The sequence below is a fragment of the Betta splendens genome, chromosome 7, assembly GCF_900634795.4.
Source record: "Betta splendens chromosome 7, fBetSpl5.4, whole genome shotgun sequence".
NCBI classification, from domain to species: Eukaryota; Metazoa; Chordata; class Actinopteri; order Anabantiformes; family Osphronemidae; genus Betta; species Betta splendens.
Genome location: NC_040887.2, coordinates 8,806,985 through 8,824,430, shown reverse-complemented (window position 1 = coordinate 8,824,430; position 17,446 = coordinate 8,806,985). Strand labels below are relative to the sequence as shown.

At 42.5% G+C, this 17,446-nt stretch overlaps 3 protein-coding genes and 1 long non-coding RNA gene across 5 annotated transcripts; 1 reads left to right on the top strand and 3 right to left on the bottom strand.

The window, feature by feature from the left end:
* Positions 1 to 54: 54 nt before the first annotated feature.
* LOC114858556 (solute carrier family 17 member 9-like) lies at positions 55 to 5,553 on the top strand. The gene is made up of 13 exons (XM_029155930.2): positions 55 to 359; positions 1,292 to 1,489; positions 1,590 to 1,729; positions 1,832 to 1,931; positions 2,035 to 2,159; positions 2,237 to 2,327; positions 2,423 to 2,519; positions 2,652 to 2,739; positions 2,835 to 2,869; positions 3,238 to 3,353; positions 4,343 to 4,398; positions 4,494 to 4,523; positions 4,661 to 5,553. The coding sequence occupies exons 1-13, from the start codon at positions 250 to 252 to the stop codon at positions 4,828 to 4,830; spliced, it is 1,356 nt and encodes a 451-aa protein (XP_029011763.1). The 5' UTR covers positions 55 to 249; the 3' UTR covers positions 4,831 to 5,553.
* LOC121202330 (uncharacterized) lies at positions 4,448 to 6,623 on the bottom strand. Its single transcript, XR_005897861.1, has 2 exons — positions 5,623 to 6,623; positions 4,448 to 4,797 (listed from the first exon to the last, which is right to left on the bottom strand). It is a non-coding gene; the product is annotated as an uncharacterized LOC121202330 (long non-coding RNA).
* Positions 6,624 to 7,717: 1,094 nt separating this feature from the next.
* Positions 7,718 to 13,177, bottom strand: ythdf1 (YTH N6-methyladenosine RNA binding protein F1). Of its 2 annotated transcripts, XM_029155929.3 has the most exons (6): positions 12,766 to 13,177; positions 12,366 to 12,393; positions 11,617 to 11,711; positions 9,884 to 11,521; positions 9,366 to 9,410; positions 7,718 to 9,270 (listed from the first exon to the last, which is right to left on the bottom strand). In XM_029155929.3, exons 1-6 carry the CDS (start codon positions 12,793 to 12,795, stop codon positions 9,256 to 9,258), a joined length of 1,851 nt encoding a protein of 616 aa, XP_029011762.1. In that variant the 5' UTR covers positions 12,796 to 13,177; the 3' UTR covers positions 7,718 to 9,255. The 2 variants fall into 2 exon arrangements, with proteins under 2 accessions (XP_029011762.1, XP_040927339.1); XM_041071405.1 differs by lacking the exon at positions 12,766 to 13,177 and having other exon boundaries at positions 12,366 to 12,759.
* A 418-nt stretch (positions 13,178 to 13,595) lies between these two features.
* nkain5 (sodium/potassium transporting ATPase interacting 5) lies at positions 13,596 to 17,207 on the bottom strand. The gene is made up of 7 exons (XM_029157535.3): positions 16,977 to 17,207; positions 15,894 to 16,031; positions 15,656 to 15,736; positions 14,981 to 15,178; positions 14,337 to 14,397; positions 14,082 to 14,153; positions 13,596 to 13,993 (listed from the first exon to the last, which is right to left on the bottom strand). The coding sequence occupies exons 1-6, from the start codon at positions 17,028 to 17,030 to the stop codon at positions 14,098 to 14,100; spliced, it is 588 nt and encodes a 195-aa protein (XP_029013368.1). The 5' UTR covers positions 17,031 to 17,207; the 3' UTR covers positions 13,596 to 13,993; positions 14,082 to 14,097.
* Positions 17,208 to 17,446: the final 239 nt, after the last annotated feature.

Genomic DNA, 17,446 nt, shown 5'->3' with positions numbered 1-17,446 from the left:
GTGAATTGAGGATGTTGTTAAAGCCAAACAGGAAGTTGACAATTTGTCTGGGTTAAATGCAAATGTTTAGCCAGTGAAACCTTCATAGGGATCTCCACTGTGACTCTTGCAAATTACATATTGGTGCCGTGTAGATTTTAGTTCCAACAAGTTTTACCAGCTTCCTCTGTGTTTTTGTGCATACAATGTGTAGCTGTAGTTTCTGTCCTAACCCGGGACAGATACAGAGCTAACAGGTGTGTTCTTTGAATGGCTGAGGAGCGCGCAGCAGAGGACTGCAGGAATGATGTCTGTGCCTGTCGACTGGAAGCAAATAAATCTAAGGACGAGGATCCCAAAAAGCAAAATCTGTGGTCCAGGTAAGAAAGCAGAGACTGAGGAGGCCACATCTCCGCTAAATGGTGCATTGTTTCATTTGCTTACCAAGTGATGCATATATACTGGGTCCTCATTAGATTATCCGATTCAGTAGCTGTAAACTCAGTACTTATTTTAATTTTCATTCACTGTTATCTGTCATAGATTGGGACTTATCCACCTGTTCTGGAATTTAATGGGTCATTCATGTTTAAATGTGTGGTTGGTGAAAATCCAACTGTGGTAAATAGGACTGTCTAACATTTTGCTTATAATAGTAATAATAGTATAATAGTCATTATACTGTAGCTAGCTTGAAATGACCTGTTTGAGACAGACCTGGTGAGGTAGGGAATCAAACCAGCGACCTTCTGCTTCCCCGGCCACTTCTGTACCTATAGCTACCAGACTGCTAATCAAGCAGCACTGTCATGATGATATGATGTGTTTGTAATAATACAGGCTCATCAGGATTAAATCACAGCAGGACTCTTGATGTTCTTGAGATAGAAGTTCATCCGACACACTATGTAGGGACTAAACCAGGTGTATTCGGAGCAGACAGGCTCAATGGGACAGGTTTTATAGCTGCTACTGACAGGTCCGGAACTCCAGACTCCAGTCAGTGGGAGGTTGTGGTGAGAATATTGAAGTCTTGTGTTTTGATAAGACCTGCAACAACCACACCCTGACCAAGACGCACCAGTCCAGGCTTCCGCCACATGCTGTGTGCCTGGTTTGCATCTCTATGGAGATGTGTTCACAGCAGCCTGATGATGTCAAACACACCTCGGTGCTTTGCATGAAGCACTTGTAAAACCTAAACACCTCCCTGACCACAGCCCTGCTGGACAGTTATGGGATGCCTGGAGGCCACTTCCTTGCGTGTGACGTGAAAATCAGAAGTAGAGACTGTTCCTCTTCACGCTCGCAGGTCCGCGGCTCAAAAGTGGATCCTGGTGCTGTTTGTTGGCACCTCCCTCCTGTACTGCGCCCGGACGGTCATGCCGGTCTGTGCGGTGTCCATGGCGTCCACGTTTCACTGGAGTAAGATCGGGTCCGGCCTGGTTCTGGGTGGGTTCTTTTGGGGATACTGCCTCACACAAGTCCTGGGAGGACATGCCAGCGACAAGTAAGGAAATCCGCTTGTGAAGTAACATTTTTCACCCTGTGATTATAGTAACTGTTGAGTAAAGCCGGGGTTTAACTCCAAACACGTGCTTGTGTGACAGGATCGGAGGGGAGCGTGTCCTCTTCATCTCCACAGTCCTGTGGACTCTGATCACAGCTGCTACTCCTCTTCTGGCGCAGCTCGGCTCTCACACCCTTGCTCTCATGACTGTGGCCAGATTCATCATGGGGCTATTGCAGGGTGAACACTGCACCTGTTCATATTGTGATATTTCCGGAAGCAATCAGAGGGAAGCATTGATGCTACAGACAGATTTAGCATCTCGCCTTTAATGTCTTCCAGGCGTCTTTTACCCATCGTTGGCCAGCCTCTGCTCACAGCGTGTAGTGGAAGGAGAGAGGGGGTTTTTAATGAGCATCATGAATAGCGGTAGTCATCTTGGGTGCGTGATCCAGACACGCACATACACACACACAATGACCAGTGCACTCACAAACACACCATTGCCTCTGGTGATACTGGTTTCTTCCCCACTGGTCCCTCAGCATGTTGTTATCCGGCGGGATGGGGTCTCTGTTGCTGGACCGGTACGGCTGGGAGAGCTTGTTCTACGCGGCTGGTTTATTGTCTGCTCTCTGGGCAATCGTTGTGTGGCAGTGTTTATTAAAAGGTACAGTGACCACACCAGTCAGACTAACGTCACTTGTGTTTTCTTATGGACTTCGTCAGAGTAACTTTCCTTCTCAGGCTCAGGTGAACTGGCCTCCAAGCAGCTGGAAACGAGTCCCTGTCCGTCAGGAACACACTGGCTGAGTCTTTGTAGGAAGCCGCCTGTCTGGTACGGCTGATATGTTCTTCATACCTTCACTGACTGCCTATGAACAGCATTACTCCTTGTGGTTCATCCTGTTTGGTTGTCTCCTTATGTTTAAGGGCCATGGTTTTTGCTCACATGTGCATGTGCAGCACCTCCTACACGCTGTTGTCATGGCTGCCGACATACTTTAAAGAATCCTTCCCACATGCAAAGGTTCGTCTTCAACACCAAGTGTCTGAACTGTCATTTGAATTAAAAGCCACAAGGCAAACAAATTGTTTTCAATATCCAATACAGAAAGTGGTTATTGTTGGGATCAGAGTTTTTCATCTCTTTCGTTTACAGGGTTGGGTGTATAATGTAATTCCTTGGCTCGTTGCTATTCCATCAGCACTTGGTGGAGGATACATTTCAGATTTTCTCATCAACCAAGGTTTAAAAAAGTGTCTTGTAAATAATTGTGGTGTGATCTGAAATCAGTTGCAGCACCGTTCATTATAAAAGTGCTAACATATTTTTCTGTTGTAGGATACAGTGTATCGTTTGTGAGAAAGCTGATGCAGGTGGGAACTGGAAACACTGTTTCCATTGTACATTATACAGTACATTGTACATTTTAATTACAGATGTTTATGTGGTGAAAGGTTTGTTCAAACTGGTCACACAGTGGAGCACTTGGAATATTGGGTGTAAAATAGGTATCTACAATAAACTGAAATGCTTTCCCAGCATGCAATGCACTGGACGCTACTGTGATCACACAGGATCAGAAACCTGGTGCACTTATTTTTCTGTTATCAGACTGAACAAAGCGGTCTGAGCAGCGACAGATAACAAGCTCCAATTACGTGTTCCGATTTTAAATCTATGACTATTTGTGTTTCAGATTTCAGACTGTGTCTATTAACATCTCGTTTACATCTCTCCCCAGTTTTTTGCCATGGGCGTATCGAGCACATTTTTGATGCTTCTGTGTGGAGATGTCACGTCTTCCTCTGCTGTGATTTTAGTTTCTGCTGCTGTGAGTTTATTCACCTTCTCCAGTGGGTGAGTTGTTTAAATTGTACTAATGGAAATAAAATATAGTAAAACATACTGTATTTAGTGAAAAAAGAGTCATAGTATAATAAGTGTAACTCTAAAACCTGCCCAAGCTGAGATTTGAACCCAGTGCTCTGAACGCAAAATGCAAATATCATTGAACCCCATATATACTGTATAAATAAAACCTCTTTCAAACGACATACTCTACTATGACTTATTTTCACCACATTTTGTGCCTTACTATTCCTGTGGCTCAGTGGTTAGTCAATGGCTCTTTGCAGTCAGAGCCCTGGGTTTTAATCCCATTTTGGAAATTTTTTACATTATTGTGTGCAGTCACTAACTCACACCTGAGATGGTTTTATTGAAGATTTAATAGTATCATACTTTTTTCATGACACACTCCACCAAAAGTCTTTATATTATATCCAACTCTGTGGCATGACTGATCTATTGTAGTCAAATTGCATTAACAGTACTGTAGATGTGTCATAGTGTCATATAGTACAAAATGTGCAAGAAAACTGCTTCAGATTTGATGTGGTGGCTGCACAGATCATTTGAAAACCACATACGCGAGGTGGGATCCAATTCCAAATGTGAAACTAGTTAAACCAGAGGACCAGACGTGTATTTACACCGTCCAACTCTGTGGCATGACTGATCTATTGCATTGAGTCAAATTGCATTAGCAGTACTGTAGATGTACAGTCAAGCTTCACTCTTACTTTTTCATACTACTACGTTTGCATTTTTCTTTTATTCGCTCTAAAAGAAAACATTTAGTTCCTTAAATTTAGAAATCATTTGTTTTTTTGATAGTTATCTGCCATTTTTAAGATTTCCTACTAAAAAAGCTATGTGTTGTATTTGTGCTCATGTATCATCCGGCTGCAGGTGAGGGTTTGTCAGCATTGGAGTAACTTAACGATGTAGAAGAGTCTTCGCTATTGAAAGTGTGTCCTAATGTGATGAGCTTCAATGTTTTTCAGGGGTGTGTCTGTGAATGTGCAGGATCTCACCCCATCATGCGCAGGTGCCCTCTTTGGTGAGTTTCTAGCAGCCTAAACTTGCAAAGACTCTCCTGAGGCATCAAATTATGTTTATTCAGGTTTATTGATTAATATTGTCTTTCTCTAACAGGTTTCATGAATATGCTGGGTGCTCTTATGGGTGTGTATTACAGAGACAATGAGTTAAAAAATTTCTGTGTCTGAAATGGCAAATTTTTACAACTGTATCTAATGTAAATTCCCCACTCTTACTACTGCCACTGATGCCAATGCCTGACGTCCGCCGCCGCTGTGCAGGAGTGGTGCTGGTCTCCTCGTCTGGGTACCTGATCGAGGTCACCCTGTCCTGGGCAAAGGTGTTCTCACTCATCACACTGGTAAACGCCACAGGTCTTGGGATTTTCCTCATCTTTGGAGATGCCCGTCGTGTTGACCTGGAACATTACAGTGAACTTACTGTGATGTGACTCTGACCTTCCATTTCAAAAACCATATAGTATCTGATTCATTAGTTTATTATATTATGTTTATTTATGTGTTGATTGTTGTCAAACAGACCTAATTAATGGCAGTACAGCGTACTATTGCAATTCAGATGATAATGTTCTTTAGTTTGTTTTACTAAATCATAAAAACAAATTAAAATTTTAAATTTATCTTAAATTAAGACAAAATACAAACTACTGGTCACTCTTAAACATATTAGGTTAATTATAGCTTCTCGGAAGAAATAAAAAATTAAGGTTTTTGATTTTTCCTGATTGAGAGTTGGTTCAAAGCCTAGGGACAGTTTCGCCCTAATTAGAGCAAAGAAGCTGAACAAATAAATCTATTTATATACGTAAAAAAAATAAAAACGTTTATTCATTTTGCCTTTGCATTTGTCTGTTGTTCAGTACCTGATGTTTTGAATTTGTGGGGAATGAAGTATGGCTGTAATGGAGGAAGTTGATACAAATGAATAAAGATGCAGCATATCAAGTTTTTTAATATATCACAGAAATTAACACACTTGCTGCTCTGAGATAGAGATTATGCAGTTGTAGCATAACATTAATAACGAGTAACAACAGAACTCTCTTTTTTCTTAAATGTACTCAACAGGCATTTATTAGATAATGTAAAGCAGGGTGCATGCTGGGAAGTCTGATAATATTATCATTGGCTTCATTCGAAACTAAATGAAATTAAACTATTAGCAATACTTTGTTGTATCATTCTAAGTCAAGGGCTCAGGTCAGAACAGCTGATGCCACTACCTCTGATGCGTGACATCAGTGGGGGTCCCCTTTAAGGACGCCATCTTCCCTCACATTACTGTTGTTTTGCACAAAATCAGTGAGACCGCAGCAGGAGAAACCACAACTCTCTCACTATTGGGTCTGAATGAAATCCACAGACGGCGACCGGGGGAATGTTTCCGAGGAGAAGAGTCACTTCTGTGCTGATCCACCGCGGATCCGATTTCAGGACCGCGGTCAGCGCATCACGCGGCCGTCGGTGCTGTTCAGACGAAGAATGAGACGACATAGAGCGAAGACGTTCTATGAACCCGACCTGCCAGACGCGTTAATGGGGGCAGTATTCAGCGTTTGATCTGGGAGACGGGTCCGCGTCATGACGTCATCGCTTCAGCCTATGAGGATCGGGGCATCAAAGTCACACGCAAATCAGGACGAGTGCGCTCGATGTGAAGAAATGTGTAATATCCAGGACATCGACGAATAGTCGGTCAGGTTTTTACACGCGAAGCCGCGACGAAGCTGAAGCCCGTCTCTGCCGGCACCGAATCCGTGCGGACATCACCGTCCGCGGGGCCTGGGCTCCCGCATCGGCTGAGACCGAACCCAGCGGGGAGGACGGACGGCATTGTTCGGCCCGCTTCACTCCGCGGATCCACATCGCTGCTGAAATCGCGCAGGGCAGAGACGCCCCCACGGAGCGGCCGCTGTGCTGCGGAATGCAGAAGCCCCGGAGCTGGACAGTCAATGTCGGGCCCCACAGGACGCGGTTGGGTGTGCGCTGTTAATAGGACGCGACGGGAAGGTTGAAGTCCAGCTTTGTTTGCGCCACGGCCGCGGTGAAATGAAAGCGGCTGCACATTGCGTTTGCGGGATTCTATACAACAGTGCACTGCGGTGGCGCACAGACCCGCGACATCTTTTATGCGTATGTGGAGGTTCTGTCGTTTGTGTGCGCGCGCGTATTTGTGCGTGTGTGTGCGCGCGCGCGTTGCATCCCGTCACACAGCCGCCACAGATCCCGTTAAGGCCCAGGATTCCAGCTCCTCGTGTTCACGGCGGACCTTGATTAATTTGCCATACAATTAAGGCACGCGGTGAATGCCAAGAGAGGAATCCCTCTCTGCGCGTCCTGCATCATTCATGAAGACGGAGAGATCGTCTGCTCACGGGAACAAAGGCTGCCTGTTTCCGACCACACATGACCCATTTTCCTGTAGATGTTGTGATTTCGTGTCAATTTTAATTACCGTGTCACACAAACTTTGAGAGGTGACATCAGTCAGAACCAGCTGCTGCCACATCTGCATTTTCCAGGAGACGTGCGAACTAGGCAGCTAGAGATTTTGGAACAATGGTTAAGACTGTTAAATGCTTACAGGGAAGAGAAATGGCAGTTTTTGCTTTATTTTAGTCTAAATATTAACAAATTACCTACAGTATCACTGATGAGAGAAAAAAGCAAATTTCATCTTGGCCTCTATAAAATTTTAAAGAGAATTTTTTCCACTCTTTCAAAATTCCATAAATAAATAATTGACAGCACAATTGCACCGCTGAAATGATAGACATATAGCTTTTCATACACCAGTTTATTTCTTCCAGATTAATCTATAAATCCACGTCTTCTGAAGAAAATTAAACAGAAACATTTTGATTTGGGACGGGACTGGTGCCACTTATAGTATGGTTCTACATTGTTATGTAATCAACTTGCCTGTAAAATAGTTCAAACTGGAACAAATGGGAGAACCAAATGTATTGTTGTGGAAAAACTGAAGAGACCAGGTCAAAGGTGGTTTTGTGCTTTCATTTTCTTTGCTAAATGTGCTAGAAAACGTTCCATGTGATAGTTAACTCACCTAAACCATATTCAACTAAAGCTGAATGAACAAAGCAGGGAACAAGATCCTTGAGTTTTTAAGCAGTGTGTTTAGTCCAAACATATTTAACATTAATCAAACAGTCAAAGTCAACCCTAAATAACATATTTTGTAATTGTGAAAAATCCTGAATCTAATGCAGGTTTGATATTTTGTTTGATTTTGGATTGTGTACGTAAGATTGACTTAATAAACAAAAGTTGTCTGACAATAATAAAGACCCCACAAACAACAGATAAGTATATCTTTAATAATGAACATGATCAAATCTAAGAATGTGATAGCGACCTCTGGTACAACAGATATTTAATTCAGGGGTGACTTAAAACTTTTTTTGTTGCATAAATTTTCTATACTCCAATATCATTATATAACTCTGATTGCTCCACAGTCATACTCCCTCTCTTTTCTTTCACTCTTGCATACACATACACACAATACAGCAAGCAATAAAAAAAAGATCACAAACATATACCATATAGGCTAGTCTCTGGGTTTTCATACACTTGACAATAAATCAGTTAAGTATAATGCTACAGTTTACATTTTGAGGCGATCTCAGTTAGAAATGCAGATACATTAAAGCTTACATTTTCTGAGGATGACGTGGACAGGTTATAGTTAATTATATTGGATGAAAATGGTGAAAATGCCAGCATTATAATGATGTTAAGTAAGAACAAGTAACAAAAAAACAAAGATACAGGCCTGGACTAAGTTTTAAAAGCAGTACATGCTACATCGCCTCCATCATTTCATAAACACTCCTGTTAGAACAGCTGGGAACAGGAGGAAATCAACGTCACTGTAACAGAATGAGACACAAAGCAAATTGTGTCGGTATAAATCTGAACTCAGACAGTAAGTTTGTATCCCGTCCTATAAAAGAAGAAAGAGAGGGACCACTTTCAAGAGCATTTTGATCTCTAGACCTCTTTTCCCTGAAACTCTGGTTGAAATTTTCGAGGTACAGTAAAAAAAAAAAAAAAAAAAAAATTCTAAATTCATTTACAGTTACACTACTGCTGAAAAGAAATGTTAAGGCTCCAATCTGGAGGGAAAGGAAAAGCCTCCACTTAACGTTCAATTTAACTTAGTAAGTCAGGTGATACAATTTTCAAAATATTTTTCTAACATTTAAATCTTTCTCAACGTCACAACCTTGTCACGATTATGTCTACGCATACAGAAACTTTCAGTGTACACATTCTTCCACCATAGTAAGACGCCCCTCATCTGAAAGCAAGGAGCATTATACAGGTTCTTTTTTTCCTCCTGATAATATAAAATACAACTGGCCACACACAGATAGCAGACATTTGTCAATAAGGTGCTGTTCACTCATTAAGATCAACCAATACAAGCACTTAACATTTCTCCAACACACAAACCACAAAGTGAACAGTCACTGAATTTCAGCAGCATGATGTCAAAAGATTTTCAAAACAGACGTGCAGATATTTATATTTAGTTAAAAATACGAGTCCTTGGGTAGCGATAGAGATTTATAAGGCTAAAAAAATACAGAAAAAACAAGAAAATATATTGAAGCGATTCAACTGATGGAACTAGCTTCATCCCTGCACACACAAGATTGGGGAACTGGGAGCAATGGCTCAAAAGTTTGACATGGGCCAAAGTCAAAGAACTTAAATAGAAAAAAATATTAGTTTTCATTTTGTGTATGTCCTTGTGTTTTATTTTGAAATCTAAGTTTTAGTACATCCACCCAAGCACAAACAAACTTTCAGAAGCCATCTTCTAGAGTTTATTTCTGGCGATCCTGAATGGAGAAAGGGAGAAAAAAAATCAGGATATTGTTATTAAAAAAAATAAAGATTCCACTAAACTATAATCACGTGCTGAAATAGATTTTACCTGAGTGAGTCGGGATCGGCTCTGTATTGATGAAGGTTCATAGCTCTGCAAAAAAACAAAAAAAAAACAAAACAAAACACAGATTTATTAACAACTGACAAACATCAGTATTTAATTACTTAATTAGCAAACTATGTTTAAAAACAATGCATATATAATAAAACATCTGACAAAAAGACTAAGAAGACTAAGAAGAAAAATGACTAATCTTAATTTTAAAAAGGACAGAGGAAGATGTTTCCTGTTTTATAAGGTTTCTCACAAGCAGGGAGCCCAAAGAAATTTACAATAAATGAAAATAATTCTGCTGTATTTCATACTTTAATGTAATATTATAACAATTATTAATAACAGTACAATAATTAATAATTTTATTTATTGCTCGAACCAGGGACCTTCTGCTTCCCAGGTCGATGCTCTATCTACTACCAGGCCAATTGTGTTAACATGACTTCCTCTATACCCCAATAATCTCCTTAAATGCCTTGGTAGCAGTTATGTGTAAAGGAAATCACTACCTTTTTCACCACCTCCTCCTCCTCCTGCTTCTTCTCATAGTGGGAGAAGTCATCAAAGATGGAGGTGGTGTGTTTATACTGGGCGATAATCTTGAGCACCTGCTTTGCCTTTTCCAGAGGAACCTCTTGAGTGTCACGTGAGTTGGTGACTGGCTTGTTGTCATTGTTCTCCAGGCGGATGTGGCGCAGCTGGCTATTAGGCACGTCTTTAACAAACAACCAGTTCACATCAAACTTGCCCTTCCACTTGTCCTGTGCCCAAACACCAGCGCTGGTACCATAGTCCACTGGAGAGCGCATCTCTGCAACGCCGCAGAAATGGCCGCTGCCGTTGACACTGAACAGCAAGTAGACAGGCCCTTTAGAGTTCATTGCCCTGTAGGCTGAGTCCAAGCGCTTGTTGCCGTGTTCTGTGCTGCACCAGATGGAGTACTTGATGGAGCGGTGGATGTCATCCTCAGAGTAGCTTTTGATGATAAACACACGGCCGTTCTTCAGGTTCCAGTCAAAGTCCTTGGGGTTGTAGCTGTGGGCCGCTCGTAGCTTCTCCAACACAGGGTGGGACTCTAAACCCAGCTCTGGGGGACCACCCATACCTCCCCCACACCCATTGCCAACACCACCACCATTAGAGGAGCCGCTGCTGTCCAAGCTTCCACCACCATAACACAAGTTGCGGTTACGTGGTGCAATCCAGCGAGTCTGGGGTGCTGGGGCAGAGTTGTGGTTCTGGTAAGGCTGAGGAGGAGGTGGAGGAGGACCCTGCATGGTCATCTGTTGCACAAGGGACTGAGCAGACTGAATAGACTGTTGAAGGGGAGGTAGCAGACTGGGAGCATGAGAGTGTAGTTGTGGTGGATGCTGTTGGTGGTGGTGGTGGTGGGGCAGAGGAGGGGCCATCTTGGTAGGGATACCTTTATTATCCCATGTATCTATGTCTATGTTGTGTTTAATGGCAGGTGGAGGCAGAACTCCTCCAGCTAAGGGTGTGCTAGTCTTGTTCTTGGTCTTTTGTTGTTGCAGCTTGGCAGGTTTACTGGCTATAGCAGCCCACGATGTAGGTTTTGGAGGGAGCATTCCAATCTGTGTGCCACCGTTGCCTGTAGCAACAGCTGCAGCTATACTGCCACCTCCACCAATCACAGAGCCAGCATTCTTAACACCTGAACCACTTCCTGTCACATCTCCACCTATTTTTAGGCCCAGCATGCCCTGCTCTAGGCTGTTCATACCTGGAGCCTTGCTCAGTGTGTCACTATGGAAACCTGTCTGACCATCAGGGACCAGGGTGCCTCCTAAAGAGCTGGGTGGGTAGCTGTAACTTCCCCCATAGGCTGAGCTCTGAGTCTGTTGGCCCTGAGAACCACTAGTGCCCCAAGCAGAAAAAGCTGGGTTCTCTGGGAAAAAGTTAAACCTGTGAGGATAGATGCTGTTGCTGAGCCCACCTGGCTGGCCAAATACTGTGTCATGCATAAAGTGATGGTCTCCATTGCTGAGGGGGGCATAGGGTGTCAGGTAAGGAATTGGTGGGTCACCACCTGTAGACCAAGGCGCCTCACTGAGTGGGTAAGGAAATCCAATAGAGGGAGCATAGTAGCTGGACAGGTACGGGTCTGTTATGGACTGATAGCTGTTGTTCTAGAAATAGAAACACAACACAGATTTATTGTGAGAACACTAAATTAAACTAGATAGTAAATGATTCTCATGCAATGTGTATTCGTCTTGCTCACCTGATTGGACTGTCCAGTGAGATAAGGCTCAAAGTCACTGTCATGGACTGTATCCTTTTGATGGATGGAGCCGTTCTGAACAGAAACTGGAAAAGCTGCAATGAAATTAAATGGTTATCAAAACTGCACATGAAAATATGAAGACAGCACTAAACAACCTGATGCTAAAATACCTGTTAATGTATGAGTTATCACTTATATCCTGACTCTGAATGTACTAAAACGTGAACCAAACTTAATACAAATGAAAAATAGAAAAAAAGTGAAACAAAAACTGAACAAAACTCTGACCCAAAAAATTCTGACACTAAACCTACAACCAGAGGTTAAACACCAAGTTTGTTTACATAACACATAAACCATGTGTGTTTGTAAATGCTGTAGATGTTTATATTCCGATCCATCATCAGTACCGACAGGGTGGGGTCTTATTGATCCCTTAAATAATTCTGCAGCATGGCAATGACCCTGAACATACAGGCAGAATCTTTAACCTGTAAGATTCCTAAAATAAGAACAGACACATGCAAAATACATTACAGTCAGAATGGAACCCTGCGTGCACTCACACGCAGAGCCCCATGAAAACAGTGCAGAAGTGTAATGACTTATGATATCAAGCTAAGGAAGATGCGATATGAGCTAACATGCGACAGCTACGTACGTTGTGGACTCTGCAGGATGCTAAACTGTTTACTCGTGACGTCTTTGGGTGCAGGAAAATTTTCGAGGTGTGCATTCGTTCTCACCTTTGCCTGCATCTTGTCCTTTTGATGTCTTGGTGGTTGCGTTGAGAGCAGGGATGCATGTAAAAGGAGGAGAACAGGAAAGCCGTGCATGGGTCACGATTATTATATAGTCATCACACATTGACATGCACACCGACATCTACCCGACCAACTGCCGTTAAAGACTGTCTGACAGGTGCGACGACGAGCCGTGCTGTAACATCTATCAGTCACTGGAGACTGTGGTGCAGGCCTGCATATTTTGCCAGCAGAGAGCAGTTTTCTAGCTAAGCTCCCCTCTTCTTTGGCTAACTAACCTAGCCCACTAGCATCGTCTTCAGAGTGGGATGCGCACACCGCACATCTCGCCTCCATGTGGAAATACATCATCTGAAGCGAAGTGTTTGCTCCCGTTGCTTACCTGAGGATCAATGCTAGCAGCAGACATCATTCATCCACCAGGTGTTGTGTTCAATTCTGACAATACGCACAGTGTGTACGCTGCACAAACTCCGCTCTGTGGACAGGCTAATAGCTGGAGAAGCTCTCTCTCTCTCTCTCTCTCTCTGTATCGCGCGCTCTCTCTCTCCTTCTCCGCGTTACTTTGCTAACAGTTAAGCGGTTAGCAGCAGCACTAGGTCGCTGTCACTTCGCTTCTTCGCTTGTCGTAGTCCTGCTGCGACTCCGCGTTTTCCTGTCCACATTAATCCAGCGGAGCTTCAATCCGCTCCGAGTCCCTCACTGTTGAATTAAGCTCCAACCAGCCACTGTAGCTGCGTTCACTGGCCCCTAAAGGTACGATCATCCGGGCACTTTAGGCGGAAGTGACGCATACGACGGAACGTGCGCGGCGGCATCTAATGCGGCGTCGTTTTCTTCTTCGTGTATTTACGACATCGTGGGTGTTTCACTACTGCCGCCTACTAGCTGTAGCCATCAATCGCGTACACTGTCATTTGGTTCCTTAAAATTCGTACGGTTGTGAGGCAAAAACGCATTCATTCTAACACCAAAAATCTCCAAGTGAAAGACAGTTTTTTCTCTTAATGTGCGAAATACGTAAATGTATAGTTTCTCGTTCCAAGGCTAAACAATGTCATGCCGGGCACCACTGTATTTAAAGGTGAATACCCTATAGCTGTAAGGCTTGGGCTACACAATTTAGAATCACATAAACATTTGTATGGATCATTCCATGCCAAAAATCACCAGATGAATTATTTAAAAAATAAGAAATCTGAACAGAGCTGGTACAGGTATTACTGAAGATGTGGTTTATTTTGCTTAAGTATATTAAACACGAGACAACACATAAACATTTCAATGAATATAAAAGAAACATTATTCTTTGAGATCTGACTGTAAGACAGCTGTCTTTACTCAATATCAATGATCTCGTCCACACCCCCATGTGCACTAAACACACACAATTACACTCTTATTACGTTTTGCAGTGACAACACATTATAAATACGCCTGTGGATTTTATACAATGACACACCAGAACATCTCATGAGATTCTCATGGGATTCAGCGCCTGTGACAGATGATTTACTGAGCCTGAGGCCAGAGGCCAAACATGATGCCAATCTTCAGAGATGTTTGACTTCTCAGGTTTCAACTCAGTCTTGCTCATCGTTATTTATAATCTGAACAAAATACAAGACATATGTTATGTTGGACAAAAAACAACACAAAACTGTAATTAGCAGTCAAAAGATTAGCAACGTTACCTACCTGTCAACCTTTAACACTAGAAGAGTAACTGAGAGGGTTTGATGGGATAGTGAAGTTCACCAGTAAAATTAACTATAAGAAATTAGAAAAAAAAGAATGAGTAGGATACAAACGCATTCAAAGCATAAAAACATACCTATGAAAAAAAAGTAATACAAGTGGATTTAAAAGAGCAAAAAAAATATAATGCATGCAGATCAGAGGAGCAGTAAACTTTATGTAAAAATTGCTTCTATTTGACATCATTGTACTTACAGCTGTCCTCCTCATCTGAAAAAGTGCTGATGAAGTAGCAGGCGTAAACAAATCCCAGGAGCTGTGAACATTATGGTTTGAGGCATAATTATACACGCTGCAGTGCAAAATGTTTTTTTTTATATCTTTTTTCTCTTTCTTTAATTAAAATATCTCCTGTTTGTAGATCAATATGGCTCCTATGACATAAGAAAAACATCTAACGCCACTGTAATCTGGGCATATTGTCTGTGCATAATAGTATGAAATGTTTCTGGTGATACAGTATATTCTATGAATCAAGTAATAAAATGCAATCTAAAAAAAGAAATGGCTCTATAACAATTATTAAAAGCATATTAACGTTTAATGATTTCATCGTTAGTTGTAGCCCTATGCAACAGTATACAGTATCAACCAAGTGCAGTTCATGATATAGAAGCTCTGTATGAATGAGAATGATAGTGACATGTGTTGCCTTTCTTAAATGGTGAATTCTGTTTTCTAATTTACAGTCGCTGTTGCTAAGCAACAGTTCAGTTAAGTCGGGGAGAAGCATATTTATTGATATTAAAACAATGGGTGTCCCAATTAAGAGTCATTGTATTGTCATTGCTTAATAAACCTGAATGGTAACAGGAATAATATGACGAACAGAGACTCACTGATATGAAAAGCTGGATGATGCAGTGCAGAATCTCTATGTACTGGTATTCCAGCCAGCAGCTCAGCACTGTGGTCAGCTCAGGATTCTGCTGGTTCTCCCAGCCAGCAGAGGGAAGGTGCTCAGCGGCGCAGCCCGGCCCATTGTCCCTCCACCAGGAGCGGTGTGACGACACGCCCAGAGAGAGAGTGTCACTGTCCTGCAGAGCGCAGAGAGGGTGGGGAAGCAACCTGACTGCAGGACCAGCTGTGTCATTGCATAGTGCATTAAAACATTAGGAAGGGGGAAAATGAAGGAACAGCTGGATTTTAACCAGTGAAACGTGGAGCTACTTTCATTTATAAAACTTAAAAGTTTTGTGAAGTCACATAAGTATTAGTTGGAAAGTTACAAAGAAATCACAGTTTAGATAAATAATCAATCAATAAACATAAAAATAATAAAATATGGAAGTTTTGGTTCTATCTCAGGCTGGACTCTTGAGGATGTCATATGGCCTGTGAGGCTTCCAAAAGTCCGAGGGGTGCTGACTTTGGTAGGTGTGGTACTATGTGTCTGTAACTTGATACAGGTTCTGAAAGGAGCCTGTGCCACAGAACGGGCCGAGCACTGTATTTAGAGGCTGTCGCCGTGGGGCTCTCTAATTATGTGGCGCTAACGTGATCATCAGACTCACCTTTGAAAGGCCTCCTAAATCCAAGTAGAGGCAGCACACAAAGACATTCCAGCCGACCCACAACAACGTCCACAGCAGGTACTGAGTGAAAAGGAACAATGCAATATAAAGTCTGGAAACAAGGCAGGACATCATTGATGTCTAGTATTTTTATAAAAGTAATGATTTGCAACCTTATAGTCCAATGCTGCTGTTACTAACTGCTACAACAAATCTAAATGAGGTCTGGTGTTTTTACCATGGCAACGTAACGTGACCTGTACTGGATGGCACCGAACAGGCCCAGAATGACCACGATGATGTGGAAGAAGTTGATCATGATGGGAGCCCACTGGTATCCCAGGAAGTCAAACACCTGCCTCTCCAGGGCAGCGAGCTGAAGCGTGGACATGAGCAGAAAGAAGAGAGACAGATTCTAAGTCTGCGCCGGGTGAGGATGTGATGCCTGGCCTTAAAACACTGCAAAAACGGCTGCAGTTTATTGTATTTAAATAGGTTGTCATGACAACTAAGTTGAAGGCGACAAAGCCTGCTGGGGGTAGAAACAGAGCTGGGATATATTGTTGTGTCCTCTGAGGTCAGTGCCCCAGTCAGTCATGAAGGGGGCAGGGTGGGAAACAGAAAGCAGGACAGAGTGGGTGCAGCGCTTCATTGTGGTGGTGCGCTGGTCGCCACTCAGTCTCTCTCTATAGAGCTGCCATATATATATATGAGCAATGCAGAAGCTCTGCTCTGAAGGCTGTGATTTCTCATTCACGAAGGCCCAAACATTTGAATGATCTCCTAATGCAAACCACTTCGTCCCGTTAGCATAAAGCACAATCTCCACCTTTTTGAACTTCAAAGCTGGAAAATTATAAGCTTGTAACAGTAAAATCAAAGGAGATTGCCTTGGACTTTTCAAGTGTCCCTAATAAAGTGGCCAGAGAGTGGATACGTCATTATCTGCACCATCCTTTTCTTCATGGACCACTTGTTTTTCTTCTAGTTTGTATTTATCTATTTAGACGAGAAACCAAAATTAATATTGATTGTAAAACCCACCATTAAAGAATATATTAAAGTAGTAACTGCATGTCACAAGTTAATAACATATTTTACATTGTCATACAATGTAAAAGACAAAGCACCAATAAGCTCTTACAGCCGTAGAATTTACAGAATGTTTTACTAATTTAATCCTATAAATTATTAAATAAACTACAATAACATTGTTGTATAGTTGGTAGTGATTAATTTTTACAACTTTCTGACTAACGCGGAGAAACGACTGGCCTGATGTGAAGCCGCATCATGTGCGAGAGAGGAAAAAGCATCTCACCAGCTGCAAACAACACAGGAGGATGAAGACGCGTCGCGCGGAGCAGCAGCCCATCTTCTCCTGCTCCTCCTCGGCCGGATGTGCGGTAGAAGGCGACGACGAAAACGGTGACTGGGTTTAAAATAGACACTCACACACAGGAGCCAAAGCCGCGGAGCTCTGGATCCATCGTCAGCCGCGCACCGTGCACCGTACCTCTGGAGGAGAACGCGTAGGCCGTACGGAGAAGGGGGTGGGGAGGAGGAGGAGGGGGGGGGGGGGTGTATGAGGGGCTGTTAGTGCCACAGAACGCAAAACGGGGAAACCCTGAAGGACAAAGTCAGACTCGGCTTTTCACATATCACTCATCACTCTTACTGAAAAAAAACAACAACAACAACAACACAATATTAAACAATTACTTCAGATTCAATCACCTGTCGTGAGAAAATTACAGTTTTGTTAATGAATGTTAGTTACGTATTTAAATT

Excerpts from the sequence above, each read along its gene's own strand:
- nkain5 (XM_029157535.3), bottom strand. The coding sequence starts at position 17,030 with ATGGGCTGCTGCTCCGCGCGACGCGTCTTCATCCTCCTGTGTTGTTTG. Across the intron at positions 16,032-16,976 it reads TCCTGTGTTGTTTGCAGCTG|CTCGCTGCCCTGGAGAGGCA; the intron begins GTGAGATGCTTT and ends TCCACGCTTCAG. Across the intron at positions 15,179-15,655 it reads ATTTAGGAGGCCTTTCAAAG|GACAGTGACACTCTCTCTCT; the intron begins GTGAGTCTGATG and ends TGCGCTCTGCAG.
- ythdf1 (XM_041071405.1), bottom strand. The coding sequence starts at position 12,504 with ATGTCGGTGTGCATGTCAATGTGTGATGACTATATAATAATCGTGACC. Across the intron at positions 11,712-12,365 it reads AGGACAAGATGCAGGCAAAG|CTTTTCCAGTTTCTGTTCAG; the intron begins GTGAGAACGAAT and ends ATTTCATTGCAG. Across the intron at positions 9,411-9,883 it reads AGGAGGAGGTGGTGAAAAAG|AGCTATGAACCTTCATCAAT; the intron begins GTAGTGATTTCC and ends GTTTTTTTGCAG.
- LOC114858556 (XM_029155930.2), top strand. The coding sequence starts at position 250 with ATGGCTGAGGAGCGCGCAGCAGAGGACTGCAGGAATGATGTCTGTGCC. Across the intron at positions 1,730-1,831 it reads CATCATGGGGCTATTGCAGG|GCGTCTTTTACCCATCGTTG; the intron begins GTGAACACTGCA and ends AATGTCTTCCAG. Across the intron at positions 3,354-4,342 it reads TTATTCACCTTCTCCAGTGG|GGGTGTGTCTGTGAATGTGC; the intron begins GTGAGTTGTTTA and ends AATGTTTTTCAG.